General features: G+C 42.8%; 3 protein-coding genes, 2 long non-coding RNA genes and 1 other non-coding gene across 6 annotated transcripts in view; 4 read left to right on the top strand and 2 right to left on the bottom strand.

Annotated features, from left to right (window-relative positions):
- Nucleotides 1–18,149, top strand: part of LOC142896955 (uncharacterized) — a 525,186-nt gene that overhangs the window by 7,519 nt on the left and 499,518 nt on the right. The window lies entirely within an intron of this gene.
- On the top strand, nucleotides 459–2,093 carry LOC142896952 (dual specificity protein phosphatase 26-like). The gene is made up of 3 exons (XM_076038923.1): nucleotides 459–741; nucleotides 1,489–1,700; nucleotides 1,784–2,093. Exons 1-3 carry the CDS (start codon nucleotides 563–565, stop codon nucleotides 1,975–1,977), a joined length of 585 nt encoding a protein of 194 aa, XP_075895038.1. The 5' UTR covers nucleotides 459–562; the 3' UTR covers nucleotides 1,978–2,093.
- trnai-aau (transfer RNA isoleucine (anticodon AAU)) lies at nucleotides 2,805–2,878 on the bottom strand. Its single transcript has one exon. It is a non-coding gene; the product is annotated as a tRNA-Ile (tRNA).
- Nucleotides 2,977–5,311, top strand: gig2p (grass carp reovirus (GCRV)-induced gene 2p). Its single transcript, XM_076038898.1, has 2 exons — nucleotides 2,977–3,145; nucleotides 4,140–5,311. Exon 2 carries the CDS (start codon nucleotides 4,163–4,165, stop codon nucleotides 4,820–4,822), a length of 660 nt encoding a protein of 219 aa, XP_075895013.1. The 5' UTR covers nucleotides 2,977–3,145; nucleotides 4,140–4,162; the 3' UTR covers nucleotides 4,823–5,311.
- On the bottom strand, nucleotides 5,420–18,139 carry skic3 (SKI3 subunit of superkiller complex). The gene is made up of 41 exons (XM_076038896.1): nucleotides 18,004–18,139; nucleotides 17,545–17,645; nucleotides 17,304–17,447; nucleotides 17,008–17,099; nucleotides 16,847–16,922; nucleotides 16,619–16,765; nucleotides 16,314–16,412; nucleotides 16,075–16,183; nucleotides 15,791–15,931; nucleotides 15,565–15,663; nucleotides 15,036–15,160; nucleotides 14,690–14,776; nucleotides 14,435–14,538; nucleotides 13,936–14,062; nucleotides 13,625–13,804; nucleotides 13,385–13,509; nucleotides 13,048–13,298; nucleotides 12,850–12,952; nucleotides 12,593–12,775; nucleotides 12,031–12,178; nucleotides 11,867–11,945; nucleotides 11,712–11,773; nucleotides 11,576–11,632; nucleotides 11,430–11,498; nucleotides 11,131–11,205; nucleotides 10,863–11,004; nucleotides 10,244–10,337; nucleotides 10,074–10,151; nucleotides 9,852–9,976; nucleotides 9,638–9,761; nucleotides 8,933–9,157; nucleotides 8,640–8,712; nucleotides 8,461–8,514; nucleotides 8,234–8,345; nucleotides 7,946–8,074; nucleotides 7,740–7,864; nucleotides 7,011–7,175; nucleotides 6,576–6,728; nucleotides 6,366–6,496; nucleotides 5,948–6,077; nucleotides 5,420–5,859 (listed from the first exon to the last, which is right to left on the bottom strand). Exons 2-41 carry the CDS (start codon nucleotides 17,632–17,634, stop codon nucleotides 5,785–5,787), a joined length of 4,707 nt encoding a protein of 1,568 aa, XP_075895011.1. The 5' UTR covers nucleotides 17,635–17,645; nucleotides 18,004–18,139; the 3' UTR covers nucleotides 5,420–5,784.
- On the top strand, nucleotides 17,544–17,988 carry LOC142896939 (uncharacterized). Its single transcript, XR_012928401.1, has 2 exons — nucleotides 17,544–17,654; nucleotides 17,757–17,988. It is a non-coding gene; the product is annotated as an uncharacterized LOC142896939 (long non-coding RNA).

Here is an 18,149-nt window from a genome sequence, read left to right as displayed (position 1 = left end):
TGATAGAAATGTACTACCCAAAAGTGAAAGATTTTGCCTTAAGGATACAAACATAAATTTTCTCATTTTAAAAAAAAAAAAATCATTTAAATAAAAAAATGACAGTTCTGTGCAAAAGGTTTAAGATTTGAAAAGGAAAAGTTTTCTTTTGAAAGAAACAGCTGCAGGATCTGCACTGTGCCAGATGGCGTGCACATCTTTAAATAGCCATCTATTTTGAAGCAACAGTATAAACAGTCTGTGAACTGAAAACCCTTCTCAGTGCTGGAGGCACACAGGCTAGATATAAGTCATCTGTCAATTCTTGCATTGAGTATATCTGAGGTGTGGTTTACACAGGAGAGCCTGACGATAGCTCTGAAGAGCCTCCTCAGTTTCTTTCTGCCTATAGAAGGGCTTTTCTTTTTTTTTTTTTCAAAGAAAACTCAGTAGCCATCCACTTTGAATATAGGTTTTATTTTTTTATTTACTACCCAAATACAATGGACATCATTGTCAGTCACATTATGAGGAACTGATGTGACGCCTTGCCTGCTTGGCTAAACTCTAAACAGAAAGGACCATGTCTTTTACATCCAAATTTCCTGCGTCGTGGAACGACGGACCTCCTCCTCGGAAGGTGGACATTGACCTGAGCTCACCCGGTTTAGCAGTGTTTGAATTGGAGAAGCTTCTGCAGACAGGTAAAGCCATCCTGAGCCATGCAGATGAGGTGTGGCCAAGGCTTTACATCGGTGACCAGTAAGTTGCAAATTTTTGTATCAAGAGAAAATAAAGTGCACAAGCTTTCTGAATTATGTTGTGACTGGGAAATGTTCTATATCAATATCTATGCTTATAGATAGCCAGATAGATCATTTTCAACAGCTTTGGAAGTTCATTTATTTTTAAACTGCACAATGATCAGTCAGCCATTATTGGATGTTGACACTTTGTATAATAGTAACCAATGTCATTTTCTAACATTTTTATTTTTCTCTGTGCTGAGAACGGTGACCCGAAAGCCAAGGCACTCTAAAATAACCTCCCCCTATAATATGATTCACAGCATTGTTCAAATAGCTCCACTTCAAGCAAAAACAACTGTAATAATAAATGAATTACTATACAGCTATATTTTAAACACTTTTAAACACAAAAATGTAAAAGTGTATACTGTGTAAAAGTAAAAAGTGGTCGTAAAAGGAAATACTCAAGTAAAGTACAGATACCTGAAAAATCCACAACGTCTGGTCTTGAATAAAGTAATCCATGACTAAATCTGACCAAAAAAAGTTTCATGTTCAAGTTCTAGTTCAAGGTAAATTCCACTTTTGAAGTTTGCGTTAACCGCAGCATTGCTATGTGAGCTCCCGCTGCTAGGGAAGTGCAAATGCATGTCTCAGATTTCCCAGTTTGTTCCAGCGCCGGTTAAACCATAAATGATTTCAGCTTGTGTGTGTGTGTGTGTGTGTGTGTGTGTGTGTGTGTGTGTGTGTGTGTTTTCAGACGCAGCGCAGAAAACAGGGCCGATCTCTCCCGGCACAGGGTCACTCACATCCTGAATGCAGCTCACAGTAAACTCAGAGGACAGCCAGATCGCTATGAGGACATGAGGATCGCCTACCTGGGCATCGAAGCTCATGACATCTGCACGTTTGACATGAGCGTCAACTTTCAGGCTGCCGCGGATTTCATCCACAGAGCCCTTGGCAAAGGAGGTAGGAGAAGGGTCACCCAATAGAAGCCATTCGAATCTCTGTGTGTGTGTGTGTGTTTCTAAATGAGTGGGTGTGATCCCCAGGTAAGGTTTTGGTGCACTGTCACGTTGGGGTGAGCCGCTCTGCCACGCTGGTGCTGGCCTACCTGATGCTGAAGCAGCACCTGACGCTGGTGGAGGCCGTCTGCGCGGTCAAGGAAAACCGCGGCGTTTACCCCAATCGAGGTTTCCTGCGGCAACTCATCCAGTTGGACCGCAAGCTTTTTGGCACACACTGAATTCATTCATTATTTGCGACCTTTCATGTTGTGTGTTTGGTCTTGGTCTATAGTGCACTGCTATAGCTGGATTGAATAGTAAAATAGTCATAATAGTAAATAAAAGTTTTTTGCCTGCAGAACTTTCTAACTTTTAAACTGTTATTTGTGTTTGCAAAGTCCCCCTTTATCTCTTACACAAAGATATTACAAGCAAAAATTAATTGTTTATTACATTTTTGTTCATTGAAATCGTTATTCAATTTTTGTTGCATGCATGGACTGCAGTTTTACAAAGGCATATAGAGGACTGTTTTGCAATGAATTCACAGTATATAAATACTGCTTCAATTGCTATTTATTACATGTCATCTTAAGGTAGACGGGGTAAGTTATTAAGCTATTTATTATAATTACACAAATGAGGGCTATCTATAATATCATCACTGGATCTCACCAATATCATTTTTGTCTATTATCTTTTTGATCTGGGCTCCGTAACAATGGGTTCTAAAATTTGACAGAGGGGCCGGAGCAGCAGCAGATGGATGAAGTGTTTTGGTGAGCCACCTCATAGGAGAAAAACATGTGTCATGGAATATATATATATATAAAACGTATGCTTTAACGTCAATTGAAAATGAACAGTGTTCAAACAAAAGATGTCTTTCGAGCACCACGGTATTGAGCTCTCTACTGAAATGACTCGTCCATTTTAAAACGACCAACTATATGTATGTGGACATGTGGGTCCTTTGCAAATAAGTTTACTGGACGTGGTATTCATTTACAATGAAAGACTTTGAGTTCATTTTCAATGAAAGAATAACAGGAACAAAAAGAGTCAGTGGCCCGTACGGGGATCGAACCCGCGACCTTGGCGTTATTAGCACCACGCTCTAACCAACTGAGCTAACCGGCCATGTGCGTAAGTGCGTCCGAACAGTTGAAAAGGAGAATTAATGTGTGACACGAAGTGAAATTCAACAGATAATGAACTGTCAAACATCAAGTCAAACATCAGCGTGAAATTCAGAGCACTAATGTTTTATGTTCTGGGATTGATCTGATTAATACAGCATTGAAAGGTCTGGATACGTCACAGTCACACCCCGCTCCCAATGAAGAGAAACATAAACCATGAACAGAAAGCGAAACATTTAAAACGGAAAACCTTTCGACGAAGACGGTAAGAAAAAAAAATGCTTCAAAGTTATAGCAGCTAAAGCAATATTGTGCTTTCTCAAATTAAAGAAAGGACTCAGATGCTGTAACAAAAACTAAGCTAAAAAAAAAACAACAAAAAAAACACGTTTCTCTAAGTCAGTTTTAGCAGGTGACGTCCTATAAAAGAAGGAAGCAGAAGTTGTGATACCTTAACATTTCTTTCGACATATTTATCAGCATCCGATTCGTACAAACAGCAACTGCTAAGGTTATCAACTACTTATTTGTGAATGGTGACACGGAACAGTCCGTTTGATTGCTTTTATATATAGTTGCAAAACGTCATGCTATAGCATTTACCACAGCTTCCATTCAAATACATACTGCGGCATTTGCCTCCATTGTCCAGAGGTGGCAAAAGTATTCACATTCTGTACTCTAGTAAAAGTACGGATACTTGTGTAAAAGTACTCTGGCAAAAGTAAAAGTACTGATTCAACTTCTATACTCAAGTAAAAGTCGAAAAGTAGAAAGTACAGGTTCTGAAATGTAGAGTAAAAAGTAAACATGTTTTTGCTGTTAGTGAAACAAGACATTTGATGTCACTTACGTATTTACACTTTTAATAATTATAATAACCAATGTTGTTTTCTACATGTTTACTTTTCCGTACTGAACAGTGACCGCAAAACCATAGTACTCTAAAATAATCTCCCTCTAAAATATCATTCTCATATTCAATTATACAACAGCAGCGTTTAATAGCTCCACTATGTACACGATGTACCTTGAACAGAATTTGAACACTTTCAAAGACTTTTTAAACACAAAAGCATGTTTGTCCAATGTCTGGAGTAGAAAACACATATATTTGTGTACATACTGTACGTAGGCATTAAAAGCAAAGAAAAAAAAAAAAATTCTGTTGAAGTACAGAAAAACCTACTTAAGTACTGCACCAAGGTATTTGTGCTCCATTACTTCCCACCTCTGCCATTGTATGCTATTTCTTATAGATTTGCCGACCTCAGACAGCAAGATGTCCCTGTGGTTCACCGGCTGGGAGGCGACTAAACACCGCCGACGTCATGGACTCAGAGCCTCCCAGCGGCCCACAGACAGGAAGGTGTACACAATGTACCACGGCACCAGCGTGACTAGTGCGCGTTCCATCATCACTGGTGGCTTTCAGCAGTCTACGCAGGGCATGCTGGGGCCGGGCGTGTACGTCAGCCGCGACATGAAGAAGGCCATGGCCTATCCGAGAGGATGCAGCAGTGCGCAGCGCGTCATCTTGGAGGTGAGCGTCTCTGTCGGCCGTGTCAAGCGCATCAACAGGGACAACCACGAGTTGCAGTACACCTGGCACGACAAGGGCTACGACACGGCGTGGGTGCCGCCCAACTGCGGCATGATGTCCGTGCCCTCCGGCTATGAGGAGGACTGCGTGTACGACCCCAAGAATGTGGAGGTGGTTGGCATCGCGCAGGCGCCAAATGCAGTGGAGGACGAGCTCACCAGGCTCCTGGCGGAGAACCAGAGAGGAAGCGGCGGCAGCGGCGGCACGGCGGCTGAGTGCCCTGTGTGCAAGAACCGGAACACGCACGGTTCTCAGCACATCCTGGAGCAATGCTGGGGCTGTAGGGCAACTATCTGCGTATTCATGGACAAGCACTTCTGTGCTGTTCACAGAAAATGAACGGGGCAGAATATATCTTAATTACCTTATTAGAAGACAAACGGAACAAACGTTATGTGGTCTGATGTCTTGCAAGTCTGACTTGTTTAATATGAGGTCTGGTTGGGAGGAAACAAAGGGTGAATTTTAAAAGTTATGGTTATTATGGACCCCTGATGTTAAGAAAGGGCGCATTTGGTGACCCCTGCCCGAGGTCATCATGGCACATCAGCTGGGAAACATTAGTTGGCTCCAACTCAGAGGTCCAAGAATCACGTAGTAGTTTTATCTCTTATCATAGTGTTTTTATTACTCGAGCCCAATTGCTTGGTAAAGAATAAACATTGTTTGTTTCCTTAAGAGAGGGCGACCCCCACAGATTTATATATGTGAAGAGGCCGGATTATCAACTTTGGAGATGTTCAGATTGGTTTTGGGACCTCCCTCAGGTAAACCACCTGATGGATTCTAAACTTTTACTTTGTAATAAATGTATTTCTTTGCCATCAAGTCAGTGTCAACAGAGATTCCTTCACACACACACACACACACACACGCACACGCACACACAAATATAGAATCATGTAATAATTAATCACCATTAAAACATAAAATATCTCATGTTTGTTCTTTCACTTTATTGTATTGACATATTGCACTTGATCTTCACCGTTGGGGCTGCACACAATTGAATTACAGGTCATTCATTATCGGAAAATATTTATGGATTATGTACTTTGTTTTAAGGTACATGTTGGAGCAGGACTGTTATTTATGTGTGATAAAATAATGACACTGGATTTCCAGAAGAATCTATTACATTAAATGAGAGAATGATGATAAACTAATAATATGTACAGTTTAAGACAGACGTGATTTGTTTTTTTTAGTCAATATATTTACCAAGAATGCAGTAATTCTTGTGGGAAACTCCACATGAATGCATGATTTCATACTGATGTAGTGTGCAGAAATATTCACAATTAAGAAGAGACAAGCAGAGAATGGAACTTTAGCAGTCTTTCATCTCCAGTCTTTTCGGCATGTTGCACAAGAACCTGCAGGAAAGCAAAACATGAATTCAAAACAGGAAATCAATGTAGATTCAAAAACTCCAGTAAATTTCATGATATGCCAAATGCTCACATTTATCAGCTCTTGGTCATTCTTAGCGTGCAAGTGTCTGAGCAGGTACCAGCTGGCCACCTGCACCACTGTCACTGGGAACTCTTGAGAGGAAACATAAACCAGCCTTTCCAGCAGACGCCTCGTTTCCCTGCAGAGGACACAAAAGAATCACCAAACGAAAATGAAAGATCAAGTCATGATTATATTTCGCACAGGCAAGATCCCACTGCATTTCAAAAAGTTGCAACTGTGCTTCTTTGGACACTGAAACATTTGATTTCAGTAAACTGTAGACAGTAACTGTAACAGTAAATCAACTATTTAACCATTTGTACACATAAACAGCCCAAAAAAAACCCCAACAACACTTATTCCTACAAAATTGAATGAAAATGTACATTCAAGCTGAAAGTGAAACCTCTGCACAAACACTGACCTCGCAGCCATCTTTGTAACATACTGGAGAAGGGCCTGCAAAAGGAGGGCGACAGGCGACGAAGCCATCTTTAGGACCTCAGTGGTGGCTTCCAGCAGCATGCTGGTCCACTCATTTCCAGGAACACCTGCCTGAGAGACTGAGGAGTTAAAAACACGCTTCCTCAAATTCACAATCTTTCCTCAGCTGTTCCGCCGTTCAAGAGCTCACCATGCAAGGCCCGAGGGCCAGCAGCGCCAGTCGGAGGAGGCTGGCCATCTGGCTGTGGTGCACGCCGAGCTGCGAGGCCAGCTGCAGACTCTGCTTGTAGGCCATTACTCCCTGAACGAAGAGGCCTTGGCCCTTGTACACCTCAGCCAGCCACTGAGGAAAAGGAGGTCAGGGGAGGGTCGCAGACGGAGGATGAATGTCGGAGAGGAGAAAAAGCCAAATAAAGACAGGGGGAAAGGATATTTCATGACTCCTGCAAACAAGGTTTCAATTTGACTCTACTTGTTAGAAAATCTTCACCTATTTAAGTTTGTCATGTTCAATTCTTCCCCTTTATAGAACAGGCAAAAAAACATGAATGCAGGTAAAAATGTCAACTAATAAGTGGTGAGTCTGGCCCTGCTGGTGTGCAACCATGATGTAAGGTCAACTTACATGCCATGCTCCAAGGTTGGTGGGATTGGCCATCACTGCGCTATTCAGCTGCTCCAGCACAGTGTCAGGGAGGAAAGTGCCTTTACTGGCTGCAAGGAATTGCTGACACTGAACCTGTCTGAGCGACAGCAGCACCGCTGGGTGCTCCGGAGAAACATTCAACACCTGGAACATGAAACACAGGTTCACATTGTAGGTTCACTTTAGAACAGAAACTGAAACCTTTGCACACCATCTCTCACAAAATGTTTGGTTTACACTCGCTACTAAAAACGCTTTGTTTTTTTGGACCTTCCTATTTTTGGAAGCGGGACAAAAGCAAACCGGGTACGAGGAAGTTTCAGAGGGCAGAATCAACGCTTTGCTGCAGGACAAATGACAAATAGACTTTTCCTATTTCTGGGCTGTTCCTGTTTACCTTATAATGAAAGAAAAGTGCAAGTGATTGTGCAAAACACAGAGACCTCAGAGGTGTATCAGCTTTTAGAGAAATACATTTGAATTTGTAAAACACACTTCCACATCATGGAGAAACTGTGATTATCATAAAAAGAAGAATATATGTAATTTAAACATTGGTTAATAAGACTGGTTATTGTCCATAACAAAAATGTCAATATTGCTCATATGTAAGCAAAGGTGCAGAGTTAACTGCAGCTGTACTCTTAAGACACTGGTGTTAATATGCCGTTCTTCACGGCCCACTGCGTCAGCACTTTTCCATCCCACCTGTGAGCAAAGAGCTTCCGCCTGCTCCAGCTTCCCTCCGACCATGAGGCCAGTCACTGCCTGCTGCAGTATCCAGCCCTCCAGTGCCTGGGCCAGCGGGCGCTCTATCTCCTGCACGACGCGCACTGGGGGACACAAAAGTTTTCAGTTCCACGCTCGGACAAATAGAGAAACAACAGCCAACAGATTGACAGTGTTGTTCACACCTTTCTCAGAAACCACTGCCATGAGGGCCTGCTCCAGTCCTTGTCTGCGAGGAGCAGAACCCGAGAGATAGCAGGAGGTGTTCTCAGTGTGGCAAGCCGCCATCAGTCCTGCCCAGGTTCCTGGATCATCTGTATGTAAAGAGAGAGAGAACACTGGAAGCCTGAATATCAATGCATTTGGAGTTATCCTTTTCTCTGCAGGCCTCTGTGCCAGAAAACCAGGTGCCATCACATCATGATCCTTTTTCCTCACAGCAGTGCAACATAGGTGCATTTTGTAAGGCATACCTGGACAGAGGAACACAGCTCTCTGCATGGTCTTCAGTGCATTCCTGTGACTGTGCTCCCCAGAGTGCGTCCCGCTGGCCAGCTGGTTCACGCCGCTGTACAGCAACGCCCTCTGAAAGAACACAGTGAACATCATGTACGCTCACAGAGCTGCCTCAGTTTATATGAACTGTTCTGTGATCATTTATTTCAGGGTTGCTTTCGGCATGAATACAGCCAGTATTCACCTTTCCCTGTGTCATACTGGAAAGACAGGCGACCTCACCAGCCATCGCTCCACCCTGAGAGGAGGAGCAGGGAGTAGAGAGAAGGTTCACTTTGAATATCAATCAACAGTCCACAGAGGGGGACTGCAGCGATTCGAGGTATAAGTGTATAATGTACGTAGTATAGCATGATGACTTACATTTGCCTTCCTTGGGTAGTACTGTGGCACCACTCTGGACAGCAGGGCCCACAAACACGGGTTTCCTGGGTTGCTGTAGATAAGAAATAATGGGCTCTTTCACAAATGTGTGAAATAATTGAAAAGGTACATATATATACATACATATACACAATCTATCTATCATATACATATAACATATCCATAAACATTCACTTTGATGTGTTGTTTGTGGGATGTTGCACAAACAGGAGACCAAACAAGTAAGAACCAAAAAAATAATAATAATAATAAAAAAAAATAAAAAAGCTCACCTGTGCACTGCTCTCGACGCCTCCCTTTGTACTGCACTGTAGTTGCCTTTGAGGGCCAGCAGGGAGCAGGTGAGGAGACACCTTTGCTCGACAACCTTACTGGAGGCTGATCCGTGCTTTAGCAGTTCAGTGAGGGCGGCGGTGGCTAATGTGGCGTCGTTATTGACCAATCCCAGGGCACACAAGCACAGCAAAGACTCTGGAATCGGCTCCTGTGACACGGAGCTACGAAGCAATGGAACAAGTATAAATAATTAAAGTTGGCAGGCCTGAACATCATCCTACAAAATGTTCATTTAGCGTAGTTGATGATAATTTATGGTCAGAAGATTTTTGGAACAAGGTGTTTTTTTTGCATTTGCAAAGCTTTTTGAAATGTAAGGAATTTTTCGATATTTTCATGAAAAATGTTCATCTTTTTTTCCCTGCTTGACACTTTACGCATGCAAACAAGACTTGCAAAGCACAAGTACATAGTTATCAGCATGAGAAGGCTCCTCAACTGCATTTAATTTCCTAATTAAAAGTGAAAAACTCTTGCGATGCAAATCATCCTTTATACTAATGTGAACTAATAATTGACAACAGCTTGAGTGTCAAACTATTTAATTTACACTTGAGAAGTAAAGAAGCAAAGCACACTAATTAACGCTTGTTGAGGACAAAGACTAAATCTCAGCCTGACAGGCGACGCTGTGAGCTCACCACTTGAAGAGCAGAGTCTTGGCTGAGTCGACGTCGCCCTGCCTGTGCAGAAGCAGAGCCAGGGCTGTGGAGATGTAGGACTTCACCCTCTCAGTGGAGGCCACAGCCAGGGCGCGTTCATAGGCTACACAACAACAACAACAACAACAGCTACTTAGTCACACTCACTCTGGCGTGTGGACACAAACACACAGTGCACCGTCACGGTCCTCACCACTGAAGCTCTCGGCGATGAGTCCCGCGCTGCAGCACGCCAGGGCCAGGCTGCACAGGTCAGTGGACTCCTGCGGCTGGGTGGAATTGTGAACGCGCACGGCCTCGTCCCACTGGCCTGTGGAACTGCGACAAACACACAGGGACAGAAGTGGGATGACGTTTGAGACGTTTGCTCAGCTTTCTGTTCAGCAAAAAGAAGAAGAAGAAAAAAAGTACTCACCACAGAGCTCGCCCGTAGTTGCCAAGAGCGAATGTCAGCTCTTCCTTTGAGGAGTTGGGCTGAAGCAATTCAACAGCTCTGGGAAAAAGAGAGATGTATGGATGGAATAGTGCTGAATTGTGGTTTAAAAAAAACCCAAACCTGGTAGGAGAACATCTCCAATATCTAACCTCTGGTAAGCATTTAAGGCCTGTCTCTTCAGCTGCAGATGCTCGTTCAAGTAACCCAGCATTAAGAAGGCCACGGAGTCGCCCTGGATCCTTTCTGATGGGGGTGCACAGGAAAAAGAAGTCAGCCAGCAACAACCTTCGACATAAGACTATAGCCTTGTTCAGACTGCCAGCCAAAATCTGATTTTTAGCCCATCCAGAGTGAAACCGGATGGCTCTTTTATAGTCTGAACAGTCACAAATGACACGAAATCCAATATTTGCAAAACGGATTGAAACCACATTTGGGAGGTAGTTTCAAATGGCATTTGGACAGACGCGTCTCAGTGTGAACAGCTTCAAACACACCAATCGGTTTTGCATGTCTGTGACGCTTCCGCTTCCACGCCGTTCCTACAGCAACCTGTCAGATGGGTCAATAACGTGGCCCAGTCTGAACAGAGCCAGATCCCATTTGGACACTTGCTTAAAAAAAAACAAACTGTGTGGACAGACAGCCCTAAAAATCAGATTTGAGAAGGAATCTGATTTGAATCAGATTCGCCTGCAGTCTGAACGCAGCCTAAAGGGCAGTTGCACAACAGGTTGTGCGCTGGTGCCTGTGCAAAAACGGGTGTACCTGTGTACTTGGTCAGTGCCACCTGAGCAGCGGAGATGGCGTTCATCTGGACTATGTTGTATCGGTAAAGTTCAGTGTCCCTGTTGCTCTTGTCCAGCAGGGTGGAGCAAACCCAGTAGGCGTAACCTTTGACTCCCTCCATCTAGCGGGGGAAAGAAGGCCGAGATGTTTAGAAATGGTCACCACGTTCACTTCTTTTACAAAAAAAAAGCTTCAAGAAAAGAAATATCATTGTAGCCAGCTAATTCCTGTGCAGGAGGTGACGCACATGAGTGCTGAGTTCAGTGGTGTGTCTGAAAAGATCCATGGTGTCAAAGCTCCCCACTCGCTCTGCTATCAGGGACTGTGAGGAGAAAAGAGGAGCATTCACTCATCATTACTGACATGACAAGAATTCCAATTCATTTATTTCAAAAATATTTAGGAATCTATGTTTGAAATATGTACAAATCTGACAAATCATGATGTACTTGTGAGACTCTCTCACGCATTTTTTTTTTCTGACATAACTAATTGCCACTTTAATTTACACACACAAATTTAGCCATTAGCCTCGCGTCTTTGTACCTGTCCGATCCAGCAGTTGACGTACAGTGGCTCGAGGGACTGGGCAATCTTGAAAGCCTTGTGTGCAAGCTAAGCAAATAGAAATATCAGTCAGTTATACATTTGAAAATAATTATAATTATCACAGAAGAATGTTGATGTCCCACCTCTATGTTTTCCTTCTTCAGATACAGGGTCCCAAGGTTGGTCCAAGCTACCACGTTCTGTAAAACAACATGTACAAGTGATTAAAAAGAAGATCAGAAGCAAACAATTTACCACCGAAAAATATGGATTACGTACACTTTGTTCAACCTCTATTGACTTGATGAAGCAATGTTGGGCCAGAGCAAAGTTATCAAGACCTGGTGGAAAACAAAATTAAACAACATTTTAGCACTTAATGGTTAATTTTTTAAATATATTTACACATCTGACGTGAACCCAGATTTGGTTACCTTCGCTCATAGAAATCACTCCCAGTGCGTTCCAGTAGCTGTGGTTTCCACTCTCCAGCATGATGGCCTTTTTTAAACACTGACAGAGAAACACAACTTGAATTAAAGGAATTTTTAAGAGCAAGAAAAAGTTAAACGAGTGAAAATATATTTCGGGCTGTCACCTCCTGGGCCTTTTCCAGAAGCAGGGATTGGCAGTTCTGGTCTCCCTCAGCAGGGGAGGTAATGCAGGACTGGCGGTAGAAGTTAAAGCCAAGGTCATGCCACAAACTGGGAACCTCCGGCATCCGCTTCAAGGCGCGAGAGTAGCACCTGCACACAAACACACATTTCTTCACTTTAAAAGCTCGGCTGTGTCAGAGAATCAGAATAAAACCCTTTATAGCCATTGTAAGAAATTCAAGGTGCGACTCCAGCTTGGTGTTTTAAGGATGTTAAAATAGAATGAGATAAAAACAATAACTACATTTGAAATAGATCAAAACAGTGCAAAAATAAGGTCAAATAAACAAGACGAGTCAAATATAAATAGTGCAGTGTACAAATAAAAACGAGAGGTTTCGCACGGTTATTACACATTGTGAATATAAATTTCACAGGAATCAGCTTATTTCGCCCGCACGGTTTGTATCCCATGCTGTACTGCTCTACAAACAGACTGCAGTGATTGCATTGCTGCCCATAATGCAACTTTCAGTGACAGTGGGGGCCTGCTTGTGATCATACCTCTCTCCTACTTTAAGAGCCTGGGCCTGGTCCAACACTTGGCTCTGGATGTTGGAGTCTAAACCAACCAGGGGAGCAGGCACCAGAAGCTGAGCTCTGTTTGGCGACACCTTGCTGACTGCCGTGCAGGCGTCTCCGAGCAGCTTCCACAAACAGGAGAGGTCCGGACGCAACTCGGCTGCTCTGAAGAGCAAAGTCACGTAAAAGGATGAGTGAGTCTGGACGCTCGAGATTTCAAACAAACGTTGCGTCAATACCTGAAGAGGTTCTCTATGGCTTGATGAATGAGATCAATGGCTCCTCCGTCTCTGCAGTCTTCCATGAGGCTCTTTGCCAGAGACAGCTGGCATTCCCCGAGACCTTAAGAGCAGATCGTCAATCGCAACACGTTCCCAGACCCAATGACGCATCTTTGAATGACACACTTGGGGTTTTTTATTTTTATTCACACGTACCTTTAAGAGCAGGGACATAGTCCTGCTGCGCTGTGATCTGCAAATACTCTGCGACCGCCTCCTTGAACTTGCCGAGGGTCTGTTTGATGGCGGCGGCCTGGTAGACGCTGTAGATGGAGGAGGGCTGAAGCTGCTGGGCTTTACCGAAGGCCTTCAGAGCTGCTGTGAAGCTCCTGCGGTTTAGGTAGGCGTCGCCCAAACACTCCCAGCACACCCAGTCGCCGGGGTCTGCCCTCAGCGCTGCCTGCAGACTACAGGGCAACGGCAATAAACAAGCAGTTGTGATGAAAAATACCTCTGCTAATGTGGGCAGCAGTCTCAAGTTGGAAACTCTTACTCAGCTGTGGCCTGCAGGTGCTCTCCAACTTTCAGGTAGTAAAGTCCTCGTCTCATCCAGGCCCATTTGGCTGAGCCTGGGGTGGCTCGCTCAATCACTGACTGAAGCATTGCTAAAGCAGCATCCTTCAGTGAATGAGGGAAAGAAATCACGGGAACGACATCAGAGGCAAAAGTAGTATGGCACTGTGAGAATAATATCCAGACGCATGTACAAGAGAAGAAAAGCAAGGCCACAAACCATGTCATTGCTCTCCATGCTGAGATCTACTGCGGCAGCACCAGACTCGGCGTCACTGTCATCCAAATCAAACGCCTTCTTGTAGCAGCCTCGTGCCCGGCCAAGATCCTGCGACACCTCTCGGTAATAATGTCCCAGGTAGCGGAACGCACAACCTAACTTTGGGTCCAACTTGGCAGCCTGAAATGACATGACAACAAATAAATCCCTGATGTGAAGATTGAGACCAACAATACTTATTATTACTTCATTAACACAACATGTAAAATTTAAAAAAAAACAAACAAACATAGAAAACTAATTCTGCCAACCTTGAGTAACTGTGTATGGGCCTTGCTTCGGTCTTTTCGAGTCTCTCCTCCAATGTCCCAGTAGAGTTTTCCCAGCAAGAAATAATACTCTCCAGTGTCTGGACTGTAGCTCGTTGCTTTCAGGAAACTAAAAATACAAAAAAGGAGAGAAACTAAACCCTTTGGACTCTACCGAGGGACTCTCTCATTTCAAAATGCAAGATAGAAGAACTTTGTCATTTGCACAGCAGAACAAACACGGGTTGCGCTGTTCAATAAAATTCCTAAAATTCAAAGTTATTACATACAACTAAAATAAATCCCAATTAAACTGAACACATTTTTTTTTAAATGTCACATTGCAACAGATGTTGAATTGAGTGGTTTGTTTAAATGTACAGAAGTTGCATAGCATTGTGTTACATTTTCATTCAGATAGATAAATAATTTCAAAAAGGGGCATAAATGTTTAAATATATAATATCCTATGGATGGAAACTGTGCTATGTATTTTGGTTACCTCTCCTCTGCCAGCAGCAGTTGGCCTTGAGCTACCTTTGCCAGTCCAGTCAGGACAAAGCCCTGAGCCAGGTTAGGGTGACAGCTCACCAACTCTGACGCCACCTACAGAAGAAAATATAGGTTGCGATGTATCAGTATGGAAGTTGGAATTTTCTTAGGGATCATTTTCCCCCATAGTGTTGAATTCTGTTATACAATGGTTAATTCAAGGAATAAGTGGAATCCATGTGTGCTATATTTTTTTTCTCCATACCTTGAATGCTTGATCAACTTGTCCTTTATTCAGGTATGCCCGTCCTTTCAGAGCCACAAAATCTGGGTCTTTCTCTGCATCTGGGATCTTAGGAAAAAGAAATAATAAGAAAAAAAACATGTCAATTTTAGAAACAATTTATTTACAACCCAATTTTTAGACCAGGAAGACATTGCAAGAAAATGTTTAAACTCTGAAATAATTGTATCTGATACAATATGTGCCTTGCTTATTGTACCAGGATCTACACTGCACACCTCTATCTTTATTTATACGGCAAGAAATGTAGCGGCACAGTCACAACAACCGGTTGGGGCAGAAGAATTCATATGCCACAGCGGATCACCTGTGTGAACGTCTCCAGAGCCTGTTCAGCTGCTTCCTCGCCTCCACTCTTGACTAAGGCTTCCAGCTGCATCCTGAGCAGCTTGAACCTCAGCTCCTTGTTTTCAGACAGGCAAGCTGCAAGGCCTTACAGAGCCACACACACACACACACACATTCCATTCCAGAGAAATGCTCAACTTTTGGACAGTTCAGGCTTGCAAATATTAGGTCATACTGCATCAATTATCATTTAGTGCCAGCTTCTTAATATCATAGCAGATCGGTAATATATTGCGATTCTAGTTTCCTAAATTTGCTGTACAGTAGTTAACATAGCTATCCTTACTACATATTTATTACCCAAAAATAAGAAAACCCTGGGAAAGTTCATTTTTAGCCCTCGACCCTCAAGCTGAAGCGAGCTGGATTTTGGTTTCAAATGGGTTTTTATGCAAGTGTTTTTTGGGGAATAAGTCCAATTACAAAATACAACAATAGAAAACAAAAGGTGATAACATTCTAATTTTAATAACCATTAAAAAACATACCTTGAGAGCATGATGTAGCACTGTCTGAGTATCTATGCACTTTAAACTGAGCTTCAGCCAGACTGTGCCATCCTGTGCTGGAACTTGTACTTTTTAGGCCTGAAAGAAAGTTTAAAATAAAAGAGACTTTTCATCCTTGGTGAGCATACGGGCTTGAAAACATCCTCAGTTTCATGTCAAAGCTGTTTAAGAGCAGACTCATTTTCTGACTGGAAAACAATCTGACCTTGTTCGAGGTGCTTAATGGCGTCTTTAAACCTTCCATCTTGCAGTGCCTTTGTGCCCAAACCCAGATGACCTAACCCACAGCTGGGGACCAGGACCAAAAGCCGTGAGAAACAGTTGACTGCATCTTCATGTAGAGTCCCTTAAAAAACAACAACAAAAAAAATTATCAAATAAAATACAAAATATTATTGTATACATAAAGAGTCAGACTGGCCACTTTGACAGCCAAAAATGTACCACTATACGCTGCAGGTTTTAATAAAAAGCACCAGAAATGTTTACCTGTTTCAAGGTAGTGCGAACAGAGAACCTCAAGAGGGTAACTTTGACTGGGATAGAGCGACAGCATGGTCTCACACGCCTTTTTCATTTTGTCCTCCTCTTGTGGAAGCTAAAGCAAAGGAAGATGAACGAGGGAACACTCATTCACTCTCAAGAACATCTGTAAAAACGCTGACGTGTTTGGAGCAGGACAAATTTGGAGGTGGGCTTGAAAGTCAACAGATAAGACACACACTCACGTTTGAAAGGCATCTGACGTAGTTTGTCGACAGCCTCTTGTGTTCCTCTCCTGGCACAGCTTCCATCAGACCCAAGGCATTCTCGAGTGCTGTGATTAACTACCGGCCACAAGCAAACGGACAGTTAAAAGAAAGGAAAACAATTTTGATGTATTTTAACTAAACACGAAAACTGCCAGCAATATACTGAGGCTTCCAACTTGTGGGCATAAGGCAAAGCTGCTGCTGGTTCGTGCCCCAAAATCTTTCAGACCTCTATAGATAAGGGCACAACAAAAAGCTGTTCTTATGTTAGGAAATCTTACATGCTGTTGAGTTTTAATGTCCAGCTCTTCATCTTTCAGGCAGTCTTGCAGGAGTTGGGCCATTTGTTTCCATAGCTGAAGTAACTCTTTCCGGTCAACAGCCTCCTCCTCCTTAATCTGAAGAAGCTGTAGCCAAACCTCAGCCACCTTTGTGAGAACAATGAAATGGTTCAAGTGAATATAAAGAATACAACACAACACATAACTGTGTGTGATAGAGCTACGTACCTTTAAATACTCCTTTTCAGACTGATGGATATCTGACAGTTTTTTAATCATCTCATAACATTTATTTTTGTCAGAGCTGTTGAAGAAAAACAAACAAATATTAGAAGAAGCGTGGGGTGGAAAAAAAACATACATATTTTAAAATTTTGAGAAATCACTACCTTGCATAAAGATTAACAAGCTTCTGGTACACATTGGGGAGCTCAATTTTGAAATCCCACTGGTCTGTCTTTTCATAGAGATTGGCCAAGCCCTACAACAGAGAAGGTTTCACACAGTTCTCACCAAGTGGACAGGGGCACAGTAAAATATTATCTCTTCTGCATAAAATAACACAAATGGGAAAGATTATTCCCATCAAAGGCAAGCCCAAGGACAATACAAATGATCATTTTCAGTCAGCAACCAAATAACCATCATCATTGGTGAATGGCTGCTTGTCAGGGTGCTGCCTTACCTGCCATGCAAGCAGCTGCTCAGGCTCCAGCTCCACAGCCTTTTTATATGCAGTCTGTGCCTGATCTGGCTGCTCCAATTCACTTGCTGCGAGGCCAATGAAAACCCATGCATTGTAATTGCTCTTCTCTATCTTTAAAACAGCCTTGAGAAGAGAAAAGGTGAGTTGATAGCAACATTATTTACATGCAGACTTATCACAGGATATCAAGATATCGTTTTTCCACATCTAAATACTTCACCTTGCAGTGTTTCAGAGCCTCTTTAAACTCTTTGTTCTTAATGGCCTCTCTGGCACTTTTCAGTGCTGCTTTCACTTCTTTGCCAGACATGATGTGTTTATCTGCGTGACGTAAAGACACAGGAAATAAATACTGCCACTCTGGCAGAGATGGACCACCATGATGGAGGAAATTGCAACGTGTAACTCATCGGTAATACATAAATCAATGAGCAGCAGCGACAGCAATAGGTATAACTCTCCACCCGGCATGACAGTAAACTACACATTATCAGTTAGCAACAGCGCTAACCAGCTAAATGAAACTGAGCAACGTCGCGTAGGTTGTCAGAGACTGTGATTTAGAAAATAATTGGACGGTAAAAACTCACTCAATAATAGCCTTTCTGATTTAACTAAGATTGTTAAATTGCTATGTATGTGAATTAAACAATTGTTGACTTCGGCTGTGTAGACTCACTGTTTGCGTTAGAAGATTGGACGTGTGATGGTACGGAAGTGACGTAGGGCAAACAATCTGCCTACAAAATAAAAGTGCTTGGAGTCATTAACCAGACAGAAGTGCAAAGTGTACCCAAACAATGCCCATGAAACTCGGGTTACTGG

Source organism: Nelusetta ayraudi, unplaced genomic scaffold (genome assembly GCF_046127955.1).
Source record: "Nelusetta ayraudi isolate G7.1 ecotype Tasmania unplaced genomic scaffold, CSIRO-AGI_Nayr_v1 ptg000058l, whole genome shotgun sequence".
Taxonomy (NCBI): Eukaryota; Metazoa; Chordata; class Actinopteri; order Tetraodontiformes; family Monacanthidae; genus Nelusetta; species Nelusetta ayraudi.
This window is presented reverse-complemented; position numbering and strand designations above follow the sequence as displayed.